General features: G+C 37.1%; 1 protein-coding gene across 3 annotated transcripts in view; it reads right to left on the reverse strand.

The window, feature by feature from the left end:
- The window catches only part of LOC146459553 (uncharacterized), a 29,554-nt gene extending 10,814 nt beyond the window's left edge, over positions 1-18,740 (reverse strand). For all 3 annotated transcript variants that reach the window (XM_085089455.1, XM_085089457.1, XM_085089456.1), the window contains exons 1-13: positions 18,647-18,740; positions 17,602-17,663; positions 16,329-16,511; positions 15,509-15,664; positions 13,564-13,758; positions 12,599-12,709; positions 10,920-11,114; positions 8,264-8,416; positions 7,285-7,446; positions 6,185-6,343; positions 5,050-5,244; positions 4,103-4,213; positions 1,199-1,393 (exon numbers count right to left, since the gene is read on the reverse strand). In XM_085089455.1, coding sequence (XP_084945581.1) covers positions 1,199-1,393; positions 4,103-4,213; positions 5,050-5,244; positions 6,185-6,343; positions 7,285-7,446; positions 8,264-8,416; positions 10,920-11,114; positions 12,599-12,709; positions 13,564-13,758; positions 15,509-15,664; positions 16,329-16,511; positions 17,602-17,653 — 1,867 coding nt within the window. In that variant the 5' untranslated portion in view covers positions 17,654-17,663; positions 18,647-18,740. The remainder of the gene's footprint in view (positions 1-1,198; positions 1,394-4,102; positions 4,214-5,049; positions 5,245-6,184; positions 6,344-7,284; positions 7,447-8,263; positions 8,417-10,919; positions 11,115-12,598; positions 12,710-13,563; positions 13,759-15,508; positions 15,665-16,328; positions 16,512-17,601; positions 17,664-18,646) is intronic.
- Between the last annotated feature and the right edge of the window lie 102 nt (positions 18,741-18,842).

Here is an 18,842-nt window from a genome sequence, read left to right on the forward strand (position 1 = left end):
AGTTTTGGGGTAATGTGCATGTGACCTTGCTACATGCGGTCATTCGTTTGTATTCACTCGCTTTGCGAACATCTCGCCTTTAAGCTCGGGAACCGCGAGAACCGGTTTATGACTATGCGTAAAAAGCAGATTTTAGCAAGGGCTATTGGAATCCAAAAAGAAAAGTGGGGGTAGCCACGCATTTTTCGGAGATAATTAAGCAACAATAATTCAAAAAAGCCTATTAATGTTAATCGCCGGTTAATTGTTAACCGAGGTTTTCATCTTGCTTGTTAAAGATATCCTTAAAAGCTAATATTTAGCTAATAGCAATGAAAACTGGAACTGAAGACTAAAGGCGAAAAATGTCTCCGAAAAATCTTTGTTGATTATTACTAAAGCTCCAAATATATCTAAGTTCACGTTAACCCAGGCCTAGTTTAATAGGGCTTTGAACAACTGGGTCCTAATTTTAAGCTCGGATAAGGTGCCAGGGGATCCAGCATCGTGAACAAAAGAAAAAGAAAAACTAAGTGTCGAGCTAAATAGGATTTTTGACAAGATTTTCTTTTAGAAAGCAATCTTTTTCCGAAAAGGTTTCCTCAAAGATAAAAACTGATACGCGCTTAAAATAAGTTAAGTGAAATAGCAATCAGTAATAAAGGCCAGGTTTTAGTAATTATGGTTAGGTAATTGGGGTTACTTTTATCTACTGATACCGTTTTTATTCGATTAACCGCCCACCTTCCAATAAGCGCCCACCCTGAAAGCTCAAAAAGTTAATAAGCGCCCACCCTGAAAGTCCAAAAACTTAATAAGCGCCCACCCCACCCTCTCACAGCGAATAAAGTCTCTGTACTACCCAGGGTCAAGTAAAAGGAGCGTCATTTGTGTTCCAAAATTGATTTAAGATAGGATAGTCAATGAACGTTTAGATTTTTTATGGCTCGTTTATGTTAGCGTTTGGACTTTGTTTTGTCCTGTTAAAGCGAAATAAATTTGTTATTCTCTAGACTTTTCTACGCTTGCTGAAAATGTTGGGAAAATAATAAGCACCCACCCTCATGGGCCTAAAATTAAGTAAGTTCCCAGGGCGGTTAGTATAGAAAAAATACGGTTTCTTCTGTTAAACGATGAATTTACAAGAAACATCATACCTGCTGAAGGTGTCAAATACTTTTACAGCTACCTATGTATAAAGGCCGTCGTCTACTCTTACCTGCACAGTCCATGCATCCTCGATAAAACAAACTCCCTCCATATCCATAACGATCCCGATATTCACCAGCCACCGAGGCACAGTGGGTTTTACCAAGAGAATTTGCATGTAGGGTGCAAAGTTGGCTTGTCTGGTATCTAGTACAATAGTTATCATTGTGGCCTATACAGTAATTACACGTCGTTAAATTGGTAACTGCAGAAAAGAAACAAAAAGCGAATAATGTTAATTAGATATTGCATAAGGTTTGTGCGCCCTTGCTTGCATGTCTTTTACAAGAGGGATTTTTGTGTTTTACTTCTTTAACTTCTTCGTTTGTTAGAGCGGCATGCATCTTGGATACTCAGTAGCTTATTTTATGCGTTATTGCCAGAGAAAATCGGACAGGGGAAAAAGATCGAGGTCGGCCATTGACCTCCACCTTTTCACCATGTACTAGAAATAGTGTTCTCTAGAGCTGCCCCCGGTCTTGAATAGTTGTTTTTGACGATTTGTATTGAATATAAATAATGTGTTTACGACTGTTATAAATTTGACGTTTCAACTATTTTATTGAAGTTAATATTCATAGAAATAGTCAACACATTGCTTTGTAAACCTGACAATGAAATCTATGACAATCATACAATACTGTATTTCAACATTGTGTAATATTTGGGCAAAACATGAAAAAAAACTTGCAACAATGTATTGGATCGACAAATTTTTCGAAATGGATTTCACTATAACAGTTAATGCTAAAAGAGAACGACGTTTCGACCGTCCGACGGTCATTTTCAAGTTCAAGATGAGAAGTAGAAATTAGCAATGTGCTAATTAGATACTGACTTAAAAAGCTATAAGATATTCACATCTAAACAATATAAGAAAAAAATAGCGTGAATGATAAATAGAAAGGAACGCTACAAACGACACTGTCTACACAAGTCAGAAGATCAAGGGAAAAATCAAACCAAAAAAACATAAACCTCCAATTGTGAATCAACAAAACGCTAAAAAATTAACCGAGACCACCGTGCGTGCCTAGTTTCATCAAATGGGAAACCTTCCCATATTAATACTACAAACACATTTCTTACTTTTTTATTAATAAAAGATTCCCTGTATATATACACGCGGGATTCTAGAGTGCCTCCTCGGGTTTTGGCCTAGCGGGGGCAAAAAGTTATCTGAAAATGTTATCAACGGTAACATTAGCATAAGTTGACGGTCTATATAAATTTGGGCCCTCTGGCGAAAAAAACATAACTGAAATTTCGGCCAACTTTGAAGCAACCTCATAGACCTTTTTCATAAATGGCGGCCGATAAATTATTCTTTTGTTTTCATGAAAATTAGCCCTACTAGCCTCGTCAGCATGTGCAAAACTCAAAAGAATTTTTACTCTAAAATGAGGTTAGTAGGGCCAATTAACATATATTGAAAAGAATAATAAATCGGCCGCCATTTATGAAAAAGGTCTATACGCACTTCGTAATAACGCCAATTTATTGCTGTATTTTTTTTTTTTTGAAATTTTAGAGCGGTTTTCAATTGAGTGTCGAAAGTAATTTCGCGTCTGCTTTGGTTATGCATTACTACGCTCATGATTGGTTAACAAAAATCGCGCCACTTCTTAAACCAATGGGAATCCAAACCAGAACCAATTGTGTTTTCGTCACACGCGTTTTCCCGCGCTTGGCGCCAGTTATATGTATTTGCCTTGAATGCTGATTGGCTCGTTGTGTTGTTTACATCTGTTGTGATTGGCCAGAGCAATTACTTTGGTTTTGGTTTTACGACACTCAATTAGAAACCGCTCTATTCTGTTGTAAACTGAAAGAAATTTGTTAAACGTCGATAGCCTTAACTGTATGTTTTATCTGTGGTGCTTAACATCGGTGCTGAATCTCAGTAAATTGTTATGGAGCGTGAAGGAAATTTTTGCCATTTTCTCAGCGTTATATCTCATAAGTTCGGCACATACATACATAAACTCTATTTTTTCTCGAATTTACACAGTAACACGACTGCTAGTTTCTTTGAGCTACCTAGTGATACAAATATGAATAAAAAAAAATAAAATTGAGAAAGATTTATGCAATATAATTATATAGGACAAAATTATAGGACAAAATTAGCCGTCGAAAAGAGTTGAAATCAGTGGTAGTGCGGTAGTGATTAAGAAGTGCGTTCCAGGATTTCTCTGCCAAATAACTAAAAGAATTAAGACTATAGATGATGGTACATAATTTAGGTAGGGTGAAAAAATCCGTTCCTCTTAAAAAATACGTACTGAACCGCAGCTTAAACAAGTCTTTTAAGTATTTAGGATATTTACCAAAATGCAGACGTTTGAAAACAGAAAGAATAATAATTTTGGTGCGCCTGTTTGCCAGATTTGTGGTGCCCGCTCTAATGAGTAAGTTACTATAGTCAGAGTACCAGTCTTGTTTAGAAGATCTAATTTGTCAGAGTCACGCTTGTTACAGAAGGTGTCACACTATAGACCATGTTGTCGAAAGAAATTCACAACCAGTTGACTTAAAATTGTTATAATTCCCACTAAAAACATCAATACGTCCGACCTCAATCTTTCGCTCCTGTCCGGTTTTCTCTGGCGTTATTTTAAAAGTTTTAAATGTTCTAAAACCGTTAGAAAACCTAACGTGAATTGGAAGTAGTCTAAAGCAACACAGGGAAAATTCAAATGCCAGAAATGTAACAGATACTGCAAGAAAGTAAGGCATTGAACAAAGAAAAAAAAAAAGGGAAAATGAAAAACTTTGAAAACCTTGTCTTACCGCGTTAGCACGCCAAGAGTGGCATATAAAACTTCTAGTTGATCGCCCATCGCGTATGCGACGACGGTTCTAGAAATACCCATTCCTTCTCGTTTTTCTTGCGATGTAATATTTATTTTACCTCCATCGTTACAATTGCTGCTATTGCAGCACTCGATTTCACATTCCAGCAATGTCCACTGTCTCCGATATTTAAGTGATCCGGCGATTATTGCACACGCAGCCTTTTCATCTAAAAGAAATAATACAGAGAGGTACCTATATTGTTTAGTAATTTTAAATTGGGATAACTTCCTGGCTGGATATATCATCAGCGATGTTCATATCTTTAGGACCAAAAGCCAACAGTAGCACTCAGCTGCTGATTTATAAGATTTTATAACACGCAAGAATATGTCAGCTAATGTAATTATTGAATAGGGCAAGGACCACTTGAACAAACAGTAGCAAAGTGTAGCAGGTTAGTTTTGTCTAACCGAAAAATTGGGCAATAAAATTATTTTAGTTGCTACTGAAGCAAATTTGGTTTGCCACGGGCTGCTACCTTGGTTAATGTAAGCCTCCCACATAACAGGAAAAGAAAAAGGAATCCATAAAGTATATTATATCATACGAGTAATGATTTAAGCTGATTTAGAGGCCTGTTTATATGGAATTGAATTCACCTGCCTTAAAAAGAAGGGTACCAGCTAAACCGAGCCATCGTTTCATACATTTCGCTGAAAAACGCTGCCAAATGTTTACATAAGAAACTTTAAATTGCCCAGACCAGCCTTTTATTTGCAAGGGTTTTTTTTTTCTATTTTTTGAAAAAAAAAAAAAAACTACCTGTCAAAAATTGATTCCCATAGTAACATTAAAGTAACAATTACACTGACCGACCGCTTCAAATTTGTCGCAGTGATAAATTTCTGAAAAATTCCTCAATTTTCATGACGTTTGCTTAAATATAAAAAAGACGTTGTTTAGTCGGCGCGGACAAAATCCCGCATCCCCCGGTCTAGAAAGGGCTAGCATGAAAGTTGACATCAGCGTTAATTTATGTTACCAAAATGATTAATAACTCACCAGTGCAGTCAATGCATCCACGAATAATGCTTACGGTTACATTTCCCAGTAAGTGGTCCCAAGCTTTAACTTTGGCAGAACCACAGTGAGTTTTGCCAAAATCACTCCCTTTTGAGCAGAATTCGTCGTCCTGCTTCAGCGTGCAAGAGTTTGTATCATTCGCGAAACATCTTTGGCATACTCTCGGGCCAGCAACTACCAAAAAAGTACATTATAGTTAAAGGATATTTTAAGCAGGTGACCCACATGAAACAAATCAATTAGAGCTCTGGAGAAATGATTATTCAATCAAGGGCGTTTCTGTTTATTGTAGTTAACACTGACACTAACGTGTTTTATCGTTGATGTTGCTAAGAAGTAGAATCTCTGCTAACTCTTAAGACTTCATTAATTTTAAATTCTAGGGAATTAAATTGAAATCCAAGATGGTGGCTTTCCAGTGGGAATGGTATAATTCTCGCATTGTGTGACGTCATCGCTTTAATTGAGCATCAAACAAAACAATTTTGGACAAAGTACATTATTACTTGAAAAAAAAAAAAAGAAACCAAAGGCCGCTTACACGAAAGGTAAAAAATTGTACGGACGCTTTGAAAAGTACTGTCTAGTGATACGGAACCCATATGTTTTGCAAAGAAATACCAATGCTGAAAAGGCGCCTATGGGCCCAAAACAGCACGGGTATTACTTAAATAATTTCATGGTTCCGTACCATTTTTCAACGGGTCCGTACCATCTTTTACCTGTCGTGTCAGCGGCCCTTTAAAAGAACCATAGATACCGTAATATTTAAATACTGCTCCTCAGAGAGAAACTATTTTTTTACTTTTTTTTGTCAAATCAAAATAGAAGCTGGATATTTGTTTGGCCAGGTCACCCAGTGGGATGCATTACTGGTTTTGTAATCAATGTTGTAAGTAATTAAGTTGTAAGATTGTATTGTATTGTAAATATTATTAGTATTGTAAATATAGTAAGTATTGTTAGTAGAAAAAAAGTTATTGTTAATATGTATTGCTAATCAGATTTAAATTAATGTAAGTACTGTAAGTAGTGTGTAGTATTCTAAACACCGCTTTCTGTAGTATGCAAAGCTAATTAATAAAAAACACTTCGTAAAGCAAAGGATTATTACCGTTTGGTCTGAAGACAGTTGTTGCATTTTGCATCAAGTTAGGGAGTCGCCGGTTGCAGTTGTTGTCAGTGCAGCATTCAATACTACAATTTATCAAAGTCTCGCCCCATCTGCCGACTTTTAGAGAGCCGCCAAGAACAAAGCACGCTTGTCTTTTGTCTGGAATATGAAAAAGAAAGGTAAAAGTAATTTTATTTCATTACAAGGGAAATGTATTTTTTGTGAAGAAGCAATGTAATTAAAATTCAAATTACATGGCTATGCTTCAAGCCCATCCCGATCGCTTTCTTTCTCCTGTAGATCAATTTAAAAAAAGGGGAGGGGGGGGGGGGGGGGAAGAAAAATGTGACTCTTCCTTTGTCGTACGTTTCTCTTGCAGTAGTTCCTACTCACCCCAACTTGTCAGAAAAAAATATCTTCCCTCTTGTGTTTAACACTAGATCGACCAATTCTCTCTCCTCTTTCCTCGAATGCTTCTAATTTGAATTACCGCCGATGAGTCTACAGCAGGATTTTAAAATTTAAGAAGTTTAGAATTTTTGATTTTTTAGATTTTCAATTCGTATACATATGTTATTGAGACCACGCTGTCGTGTGAAAATGACAGATCGCTTCCCGAAAATGATAACGAAAAACAAACTCTATGATCGAATGATAAAACAATTATTGAACTCGGTTATCGCAAAATATCCTGATTTGCCAGCGTCTCGCAGATCAATTATAAGGTAAGATAAGATAAGATAAGATAAGATAAGATAAGATAAGATAAGATAAGATAAGATAAGATAAGATAAGATAAGATAAGATAAGATAAGATAAGATAAGATAAGATAAGATAAGATAAGATAAGATAAGATAAGATAAGATAAGATTAAGACTTTATCATAATGTGGTTTCCAATCGGGCACTGCATAAGAAAATGACATAATATTAAAAAAAAAAATAGTAATAATGGATTTACTAAGAAATGTCACACTAAGGAAAAACTTATTGAGATTAAAAAATTTAAAGTTGAGTGATCTACTCGCCAATTGCAAATCACGATATTTTGCTCAACTTCGTCCAATAATTGTAAATTGCTTGTTAGAAAAGATACTTACCCGTACAGTTGAAGCAACCTTGAAAATACTTCACATGTTCGGAACCCCAATACGACCTGACACTCACAGCTGCAGAGCCACAGTGTGTTGTACCAAGTGAATATCGATCAGACGCACATGTTTGGTTCCCACTGGCGTGGTGGCAAACTTCTGGACCAGTAGCTGGGAAAAGAATTAATCAAAGACGTTCCAGCTTAATACAGAAGCGGGACATGGAGGGAAGTATACTTTAAGATTGGAACGTTTTCCAAAGCTTGCTTCAGAATATAGAAGTTTGTAATTTTTCATCTCATCAAGGAAAAAGAAACGGCAATAACGACTAGACCTCGCCAAGATAAAGGTAGCTCCAAAAGCGACTTAACCCAAAGCAGAGAATCGTAAGTTTCAACCATGACACTCACAGTGGGACGTTTTCATCGATGTTTATTAATTTTAATGAAATCGAAAATGTCAAAAATAATCCGAGATGGTGGCTTTCCAGTAGTAATAGTATAATTCCCGCATTATGTGACTTTATCGCAGTTATTGAACACCAGAAGATAAAATTTTAGGTTAAGACTGTTATTCTAGACGAGTGAAAATAAACGATAAAACCGAACAACTTTTCGGGGTCGTCATGACGCCATTATCAAGCTCGGTTTTATCGTTTCTTTTCACTTGTTTATGTATAACTAAACTTTTACTTACAAGGACCGTTATTCCCCATCCTAAATTGCATTAACGTCCCCCCTCCCCTCCCCTCCAAACGTGCACAATAATTCAAAAAATCTCAGACGAAAATAGGTCAATTATTCAGCTTGTGTGAAGCAAACGATTTTAATTATTTCACGTTCATGTTTTTGCATTGCACAACCAAATGTTTCGTCATCAAATTTATCAAAGGTAACTTCGTACTTAAACACCACGGAAACGGTAACATTTCGCAAAGCTTTTTTACCGAGACGCATTCATAAACAGACTTAAAGTTAAGATTTATTACCATTTGGTCTGAAGACAGTTATTGCATTCGACAGGCTAGGGACATCAAAGTTGCAGTTGTTGTTAGTGCAGCATTCAATACTGCACTTTACCAAAATCCACCCACGTTTGACTCTTAGATAGCCACCAAGAGCAAAACACGCTCTTCTTTTATCTGGAAGATAAAAACAGAAAATTTAAAGTGCTACTATGATGAAATTCGCGTCTTCCAAATCTAAGCCATTTTAAAACATAAACAAGTAGTCGGTACGAGAAGAAAGATGCTGTTTGCTATTTTCAAATATCTCTTTTTGTTCCAGAGATATTCAAGTTTTTAAAATATGCAAATTAGCCAAGTGATGACGTCATAATATCAACCGAATTTTAATCAAATATTATGAAAAAAGATATCTCAGCCAATTTATATCAGAAATGCTTGATTCTTTGCAGTGAAATTGTTCTAGGTGCGCTCCACAATATGACCTTATCAATTTTGTTACCATGGCAACATACTGGGTTCCAGTCCTCCCTGATACTTAAGGCTTCGCTGGCCACCGCTGGCGTTCTGTTTTGATATTTGCCAATGGTGCCCCATCTGCATGATCCAGCAAGTGTATAAATATGTTAGGTCGAGTTCGTTGTCTTGTTAAATGTTCTTCAAGCTGAAAATCACTAAAATATTGAAATCAGGTTGAAGGGGACTGGAAAAGAGTGAGTTGCCATGGGAACCGAATTTTTTATAGCTGTTGGTGTATTGCCTTTAGGACTATTAGCCTACCAGGTTTCAATGGTCTCTGCTGTAAATTGACTGAGAAGGCTCTATTTATATACTTGATGTTATATTGAGTTGATACTATGACGTCATCAGTCCTCTCATTTACATATTTTACACATTTTTCAAAGTTAAATATCTCTGGAACCAATGCAGATATTAAGAAACGGTAAACGGTGTTTTTAATCTTTCCTAGAATTCTATGTGATAAAACTTAAAATTCAAGAGGTGTAAATTTGATCACAGTAGCACTTTAAATTAATTATGTTTCATTACACGGAAAATACATATATATATTTTTTGCTTGTTTAAAAAAACAATTGTATTAAAGTTTAAAATTCAAGCCCAACCCCCAAAATCTCCAGCATACAGAATTTCTCAACAACAAAAAAAATGTGATCCGTTCCTTAATTTCTTTCTCAGATCTTTCTCTGGCAGTAGCTACTTCTCTCCCTTAACGTCTCACAGAAAAAAAATATATTCTCTTTTTCATCACCTGAACAATATCCTGATTCATTCCTTTCAGATTGTTTCGCAAGTGTTTCTATTTTTAATTACTGTGGATGAGTCTACAGCTTACACGAGTATACAGTTTAACAACAAGTGTTAAAACATAAGAATACGCCCTTTTGTGAAGTGAATATTTCAACTCAGGTTTTATTAAGGTTGCTCTTTATTCGGGTTACCTTCAGTTAATACTTTCGAGAAGCTCCATTGTGAGTAATCACTTCAGCATATTGCGGTTGAACTAACACCAAGTGTGACAGTCGCAACTGTGTTAGTTGATATCTCTCAATGAAAACGTTTTTCGCGGACTTGATTTTATTCACATGCATGTTGATCAAACTTTGTTTCTCCTGGTACAAATTCAGTGTCAAGAAAAAGTCCTGGCCCCTGATGTTAGAGAGCCTATTAATGTTAATCCAAGGTTAATTGTTAACCGAGGTTTTTATCTTGCTTTTTAAAGATATCCTTAAAAGCTAATATTTAGCTAATGGCAAAGAAAAGTGTAAGTCAAGACTGAAGGCGAAAAATGTCTTAGAAAAATCTTTGTTGATTAGTACTAAGGCTCCAATCCAAATTCACGTTAACCCAGGATTAGTTTAATCGGGCTTTGAACAACTGGGTCCTGTTTTTTAGCTCGGATAAGGTGCCAGGGGATCCAGCATTGGGAAAAAAAAGGAAAAGAAAAACTAAATGTCTAACTAAATAGGTTTTTCGACAAGATTTTCTTTTAGTAAGCAATTTTTTTTCCGAAAAGGGTTCCTCAAAGATAAAAACTGATACGCTTTTAAAATAAGTTAAAAAATGCATAAGACAGCAATCAGTAATGAAGGCCAGGTTATAATAATTATGGTTAGGTAATTGGGGTTACTTTTATCTACTGATACCGTATTTATTCGATTAACCGCCCACCATCGAATAAGCGCCACCCTCAAAGGCCAAAAAGTTAATAACCGCCCACCCTGAAAGCCCACAGAGTTAACAAGCGCCCACTCCCACCCCGTCACGAGAAAAAACATCTCTGTATTACCCAGCGTCAAGTAAAAGAAGAGTCAGTTTTGTTCCAAAATTGATTTCAGATAGGATAGCCAATGAACTTTTATATTGTTTATGGCCTGTTCATGTTAGCGTTTACACTTTGTTTTGTCTTGTAGAAGCGAAATAAACTTGTTATTCCTTGTTTTGTTATTCTCTAGACTTTTCCTCGCTTGCGAAAATGTTGGGAGAATAATAAGCGCCCACCCTCATGGGCCTAAAATTTAAGTAAGTGCCCAGAGCGGTTAATAGGATAAATACGATTTCTTCCGTTAAAACGATGAATCTACAAGAAACATCATACCTGCTAAAGGTGTCAAAATACTTTTACAGCTACCTATGCGTAAAGGCCTTCGTCTACTCTTACCTGCACAGTCCATGCATCCTCGATAAAAGAAACTCCCTCCATAGCCATTAACATGTCGATATTCAAAAGTCACAGAGGCACAGTGGGTTTTACCGAGAGAATTTGGATGTAGGGCGCAATGTTGGCTTGTCTGACTTCTAGTACAATAGTTATCATTGTAGCTTATACAGTAATTACACGTCGTTAAATTGGTAACTGCAGAAAAGAAACAAAAAGCGAATAATGTTAATTACATATTGCTTAAGGTTTGTACGCCCCTGCTTGCATGTCTTTTACAAGAGAGATTTTTGTGTTTTACTTCTTTAACTTCTTCGTTTGGTAGAGCGGCATGCATCTTGGATGCTCCTTCGCTTATTTTATGCGTTAACTGCCAGAGAAAATCGGGCAGCAGCAAAAGATCGAGGTCGGCCGACGTTGATCTCCACCTTTTCAGCATATAAAAGCTATATAAAAGCGTTTGCTTTGGTTATGCATAATACTACGCTCTTTGATTGGTTAACAAAACTCGCGCCACTTAAGCAGCGGCCAAACGAGCGATTTTTTGCTCGCGCAGGTGATGCGATTTTTTCAAATTTTGTCGCGTCGCCAGCGCGAGAGGGTGGCTACACGAGTGACAAATTCTAGCGAGTTTGGCGACAAATTGAAAGCCGCGTGAATCGCATACTTCATGAGACCTGGCGCCATAAACAGACATGGCGGACGACCCTTTCGGACGAGGGTATTGTTTCTTCGCCTATTTGCATTCTTCTTCTTGACGATAAAAAGCAAACGAAGGAAGAAGAAAATTAAGAAAAGGTCAACGTGGGTCCTTGCGTGGCTCGCAAAGAGAAAGGAAGAAGGATTTTACCATCAACTTCTGACGGAAATTTCACTCGTTAATATCTCGGCGTTTTCCGAGCTATTGCGGATGACGAGGCTTAGTTGCAGGGTGGCTTACACGGACGCTATCTCTACGATTTTGTTGCCAAAATTTCAATTCTGGCGACTTTTTTCTCGCGATTTTTTCACCTGTCGCGTCGCAAGTTCGAGGGTGGCTACACGTGCGATTTTCATCTCGCGCTGGCGACGCGACAAAGTTTGATAAAATCGCATCACCTGCGCGAACAAAAAATCGCTCGTGTGGCCAGACGTTTGAAAACAAAAAGAAACATATTTTTGGTGCGCCTGTTTGCCAGTAGGTCCCCGTTCTTATGAGTAAGTTACTAAAGTCAGAGTACCAGTCTTGTTTAGAAGGTCTAGTTTGTCAGAGTTGCGCTTGTAACACAAGGTGTCACACCATAGAGCGTGTTGTCGTAAGAAATTCACATCCAGTTAACTTAAAATTGGCCATGGTATATTTCCCGTCAAAAATATCGATACATCCGACCTTAATCTTTCGCTTCTGTCCCGTTTTCTCTGGCGTTATTTTAAAAGTTTAAATGTTCTAAAACCGTTACAAACTGGAAGTAGTCCAAAGCAACAAAGGGAAATTCAAATGCCAGAATACTGCACGAAAGTAAGGCATTGAACAAAGAAAAAAAAAACAGGAAAATGGAAAACTTTGAAAACCTTGTCTTACCACGTGAGCACGCCAAGAGTGGCATATTAAACTTCTAGTTGATCGCCCGTCGCGTATGCGACGACGGTCCTAGAAATACGTATTCCTCCTCGTTTTTCTTTTGATGTAATATATATTTTACCTCCCTGGTTGCAATAGTTGCTATTGCAGCACTCGATTTCACATTCCAACAATGTCCATCGTCTCTGATATTTAAGTGATCCGGCGATTATTGCGCAGGCAGCCTTTTCATCTAAAAAAAAAATAATAATAATAATGAGAAGTACTTATATCGTTTAGTAATTCCTCTGGATATATCATCAGCGATGTTCATATCTTTAGGGCCAAAAGCCAACAGTAGCACTCAGTTCAGTTGCTGATTTATTAAAATAAGGCACAAGGATATATCAGCTAATGTAATAATTGAATAGCGTAAGGACCACTTGTACAAACAGTAGCAAAGTGTAGCAGGCTGGTTTTATCTGACCAAACATTGGGCAAAACAATCAATTAATTAATCAATTAATTAATTAATCAATCAATAAATTAATCAATCAATCAATCATTTAATTTGCCACTGGCTGCTACCTCGGTTAATGCAAGCCTCCCGCATTACAGGAAAAGGGAAAAGGAATCCATAAAGTATACTATATCATACGAGTAATGATTTTAGCGGTTTTATGGGCCCGTTTATATGGAATTCAGTTCACCTGACTTGAAAAGAAAGGAGACCAATCTAACCGAGTCATCGTTTCATACGTTTCGCTGAAAAACGCTAAAAAATGTTTACATAAGAAACTTTAAATTGCCCAGGCCAGCCTTTTATTTACAAGGGTTTTTTTTTCTATTTTCTGAAAAAAAAAACTACCTGTCAAAAATTGATTGCCATGGTAGCATTAGAGTAACAATTATACTAACCGACTACTTCAAATTTGTCGCAGATAAATTTTAGAAAAATTCCTCAATTTTCATGACGTTTTTTCTAAAAAAACATTGTTTAGTCGGCGCGGACAGGATCCAATCTAACCCCACATCCACCGGTCTAGAAACGGCTAGCATGAAAGTTGACATCAGCGTTAATTTATGTTACCAAAATGATTAACTCACCAGTGCAGTCAATGCATCCACGAATAATGCTTACGGTTACATTTCCCAGTAAGTCGTCCTTGGCTTTAACTTTGGCAGAACCACAGTGAGTTTTGCCAAAATAACTGCTTCTTCCGCAGAATTCGTTGTCCTGTTTCAAAGTGCAAGAGTTTGTATCATTCGCGAAACATCTTTGGCATACTCTCGGGCCAGCAACTGCCAAAAAAGTACATTATAGTTAAAGGATATTTTAAGCAGGTGACCCACATGAAACATATGCAATTAGAGATCTGGAGAAATGATTTTCAATCAAGAGCACTTCTGTTTATTGTAATTACTGCACTGACACTAACGTTTTTTTATCGTTGATGTTGCTTTAGAAGTAGAATCTCTGCTACCTCTTAAGCCTTCATTAATTTTAAATTCTAAGGAATTTAAATTCTAAAATCCAAGATGGTGGCTTTCCAGTGGGAATGGTGTAATTCTCGAAATGTGTGACGTCATCGCTGTAATTAAGCATCAAAGAAAGCAATTTTGGATAAAGTACATTATTACTTGAAAAAGAAAAAGGGCCGCTTACACGAAGGTAAAGAATTGTACGGACGCTTTGAAGAGTACTAGTGGTACGGTATTCATAATTTTTGTAAAGAAATATCCGTGCTGTTTTGGGTCCATAGGCGCCTATGGACCCAAAACAGCGCGGGTATTACTTTACAAAAATTATGGCTACCGTACCATTTTTCATCGGGTCCGTACCATCTTTTACCTGTCGTGTAAGCGGCCCTTTTAAAGCACCATGTATACCGTAACTGCCCTTCAACCAGTAACTATTTTTTTCCCTTTTTTTTTTGTCAAATCAAAATAGAAGCTGGGTATTTGAGTAGCCAGGACACCCAGTGGGATGCATTACTGGTTTTGTAATCAATATTGTAAGTAATTAAGTTGTATACTAAGACTAGTAGTAAAATTGTATTGATTGATTGTATTGTAACAGATTGTAAGAAATGTAGGTATTGTGAGTATTCTTGGTTTTCACATGACGTCATAAAAAACTGAAATTCATAACTAAACACGATTTTGGGGTTTTATCTTCATCACATATAAGAAAATCTAAATTTCCGGCGGCTCGCTTAATTTCAGCAGGGTAGCGTTCTTTGTTTTGAAAATAGAGCAGTTTGAATTTTAGATTTTTGCGCAGTGCGTGACAGAAGGATTGCTGCTCTAAACATGTCACGTCCATGAAAACATCGATTCGCCTCATGTTTTTTTTTAGGTCTGATCAGCTAACATGTAATAGAAGCGTTAATGTCAATGTGTGAAAATTCAGCAGAGAGAAGAAAGGCTTTGAAATAGCCAAGGTAAACTCCAGATGTTTTTGCTGGTTTCCGGCCGCCATGTTGGTGCCCATCAGACGGGGCACCAACATGGCGTCCCATACTAAACCCTGTAATTTTCCGTGGTACATTTTCTCGAATAACTCGATTAGGAGATATCGCACAGCCCTGTGGCTTTCACACGTTGTTTATGTATCACTCTTCTACAACATATCAATTTCTTGACTTTATCTATTGAATGGTTGAGGATTTTATATTTTCACTTGCGTGACGACGAGTGAGGTGAAAACCACCTATTATAGAGTGTTTTCACATGACGTCACGGCGGCCATGTTGGTGTCCCAAACTAAACCTCTGGGAATTAAACTCTATTTTTATGTAAATACCTTCTTTTGTTTCAGTAAACAAATATGGCCGGTAGTCACGTGAATGAAAACGCTCTACTAAGAATGGTAAGTACAGTTGGTATTGTAAATATGGTAAGTATTGTTAGTGGAAAAAAAGTATTATTAATATTGCAAATCAGATTTAAATTATTGTAAGAGCTGTAAGTAGTGTTTAGTATTCTAAACACTGTTTTCTGTACTATACAAACCTAATTCATGAAAAAACATTTCGCAAAGGATTATTACCGTTTGGTCTGAAGACAGTTGTTGCATTCTGCATCAAGTTAGGGAATCGCCAGTTGCAGTAGCTGCCATTGCAGCATTCAATACTACAGTCTACCAAAGAAATGCCCTCTCTGGCTCTTAGATAGCCGCCAAGAACAAAGCACGCTTGTCTTTTATCTGGAATATGAGAAAAAAAAGGTAAAAGTAATTATATTTCATTACAAGGGAAATGTGTATTTTGTGAAGAAGCAATGTAATTAAAATTCAAATTACATGGCTATGCTTCAAGCCCATCCCGAGGGGGGGGGGGGGGGAGAGAAAAATGTGACTCTTCCTTTGTCGTATGTTTCTCTTGCAGTAGTTCCTACTCACCCCAACTTGCCAGAAAAAAAATATCTTCCCTCTTGTTTCAACACTAGTTCGACCAAAGTTTTTGTAGAAGAAAATGTCCCAATTCTCTCTCCTCTTTCCTGGAATGCTTCTAATTTGAATTTGAAAAACAAACTCTTTGATCGAATGATAAAACAATTATTGAACTCGGGTATCGCAAACTCTAGTGATTTGTCAGCTTCTCGCAGATCGATTATTTGATAAAATAAGATAAGAAAATTTCTTTTTACAGATGGCCTATGTCACATAATGTGGTTTCAATCGGTCACAGCATAAAAAAAACTTACAAAATATTAAAAATGGATGAACTAAGAAATGTTACACTAAGGAAAAACCTATTGAGATTTAAAACTTTTAAGTTAAGTGATCTACTCGCCAGTAACAAATCACGATATTTTGCTCAACTTCGTCCAATAATTGTTTAAAATTGCTTGTTAGAAAAGATACTTACCCGTACAGTTGAAGCAACCTCGAAAATACCTCCAACTCGATTGCGAGCTGACCTTCAAGGCTGCAGAACCACAGTGTGTTGTACCGAGTGAATATCGATCAGACGCACATGCTTGGTATCTGGTGTTGTATGAGCAGCCATAATATGACCCATAACAAGAATAGCAAACTTGTGGACCAGCACCTGGGAAAAGAATAAATCAAAGACTATCGAACTTAATACAGGTGCGGGACATGGAGGGAAGTATACTTTAAGATTGGAACTTGTTTTGCAAAGCTTGCTTCAGAATCTAGAATTTTGTAATTTTCCATCTTATCAAGGGAAAAGAAACGGCAACAACGACTAGCCCTTACCAAGATAAACGTAGCCCCGAAATTTAACACAACAGGGAAACAGGGAGTTTGATGGTTGTACTTTTTCAGCCAAGTGACACAGGCATACTTGAAGAAAGAAAATTCGAACCTATGACCTTCCGATTACTAGCTCGGATGCTCTACTACTAAGTTTTATGTGACTAGTTGGAGCTAAGGCGTTAATTAAAACTTATACCATTGGACAAACATCCTGCATACTGCTAGGGTCTGAGAATCGATGTTCGGCATATGCGCATTGAATGAATGTGATGTCATGTTTTAAAGACGTTGCCTACTAATAAAGAAGTATTTCGAGTGGTTCATAGCTATGCGGGAAAAGAAGATCGTAGCAATTGCTATTGAAATCCAAAAAGAAAATTGGAGGTAACAGGCATTTTTAGAGATAAGTGAGCAAGAATTGTTCTTAAAGACAGAAAGATACAAAGCAATGTATGGCGATTTTGGTTTGACTCAGCATTGTTAAAAGTAGAGTTTTTGTAATATCCAAAAACGGCTAAGCTTAGAAAATTTAGCAATCCCTCTAATAACCGCATAAGTAGTTCTCCAGCCAGCATCGTGTTTTGAGACTAGGGACTCCAGTGCCCTGAGATTTGGAATTAGTGGCATTTTGTGTCAAGTGATAAGAGAAGTTATTCCCTGAGCGATTGTGATTTGAGGTTACTGTGGTGACTATAAGCGAAATTTTTAGTGGTATTGGCTCGTAACCAGAGTTGGAGTGTTTCATCAAGAGTTTTGTCAAGGCAAGGAAAGAGTTGTGCCAGTGGACGAGATAGATTATAAATCAAGAATACATTTGCAAAAATTTTTGTCCAGAAATCGCTCTAAGTTTCATTAGTTATTTATTTAATGTAATAAATATCGTTAGCAATAGAATTTCTGGGTTTCATGCTCACACTCACCAACCCTCTCCGCAACGAATAAGATTGTGATCGCAAGAAGAATTAGCTTCATCAGTATATTCCTGGAACAAAAGATACCATACGTGAGGCCAAAGTCTTTGTCACAACTAAAATTAAAAGTAGCGTTAACCACAGCTTGACGATATTAACCCTGTTCAGCCTGGCTCCTCCCCCCCCCCCCCCCCCCCTCGTTACTTCCAGGCAATTGAGGCTACGGCAATGAGACTGGAAGGGTTTACACCATCAGTCCCAAACTGTTTCCGTTGAGGTCTACAAAGAACATGATTGACGTCACAGCACGTGAGAATTTCTTCATTTGTTCTTCACGGTACCATATCGGATCCGCCAATTATTGGATTTCTCGATATCTCCAAAACTACAGAAAGCCCTCCAAATTGCTCGATATATTTTTAAAACGAATAAAAAGACTCAAAGTGGTGCAAACATATAAAAATTACGAGAATAAACTTAAAGTTTCTAAAAACTACCCCAAAAATTTGGAAATATATCTGTCAAAATCTTCTTGCTATTGAAATGTTATGTTACCAAATTGCTTCCAGACAATTTTAAGAAAGGGTTACAAAATTTGGTGGTATTTGCTTTTTAACTTAAAAAGGCATAAATATTCTAAGTCAGAGCAAGCACTTGCAAGCGCGAGACACTGTGAGAGTATAATCTAACGATCAATTCAACATAATCCACCAATAATATCAGTTTGTCTGGGTATTCCGCGTTCATTAAAAGCGCAGCCCCAACCAGGACATTTCTTTGTAAGTTCAGCCCCCAGAAAGACTGATCACGAGGAGCTGGGAGAAATAGACAATGTTTTGGTGGAAACGCGAAAAAATGGAACTGGGACTCAATATGCTGGAAATTTGTACATAACAGCTTCCACGCGAAAATCGCGAATGCATTAATACTTCAGACAACACATGTATGCGTCATTTTAAGAACTGAAATACGATTGTTAGATTGTTGTGATCTTGATTAGCTAAACGAACACAGTAAACCTGCTTGATTAACAATAAAAAATAATGTAACTTACCAAAACAGCGCCTCTGTTCGATTCTCTTCTTATGAAGCGTGCGATATCTTTTGCTGTCCTCAAAATTTCTCTTCAGCGCCCTTGCTGGCTGAATTGAAACTTGACGGTTTTGAACGAGTCGCTTTATTATATAATTTGTATATCTGAAACTGGTTTGTCCGGTTTCTCTCAAACAAATTGAGTCATTTACCCGGAA

This window comes from Pavona decussata, unplaced genomic scaffold, assembly GCF_977016875.1.
Source record: "Pavona decussata unplaced genomic scaffold, jaPavDecu1.1 SCAFFOLD_219, whole genome shotgun sequence".
Taxonomy (NCBI): Eukaryota; Metazoa; Cnidaria; class Anthozoa; order Scleractinia; family Agariciidae; genus Pavona; species Pavona decussata.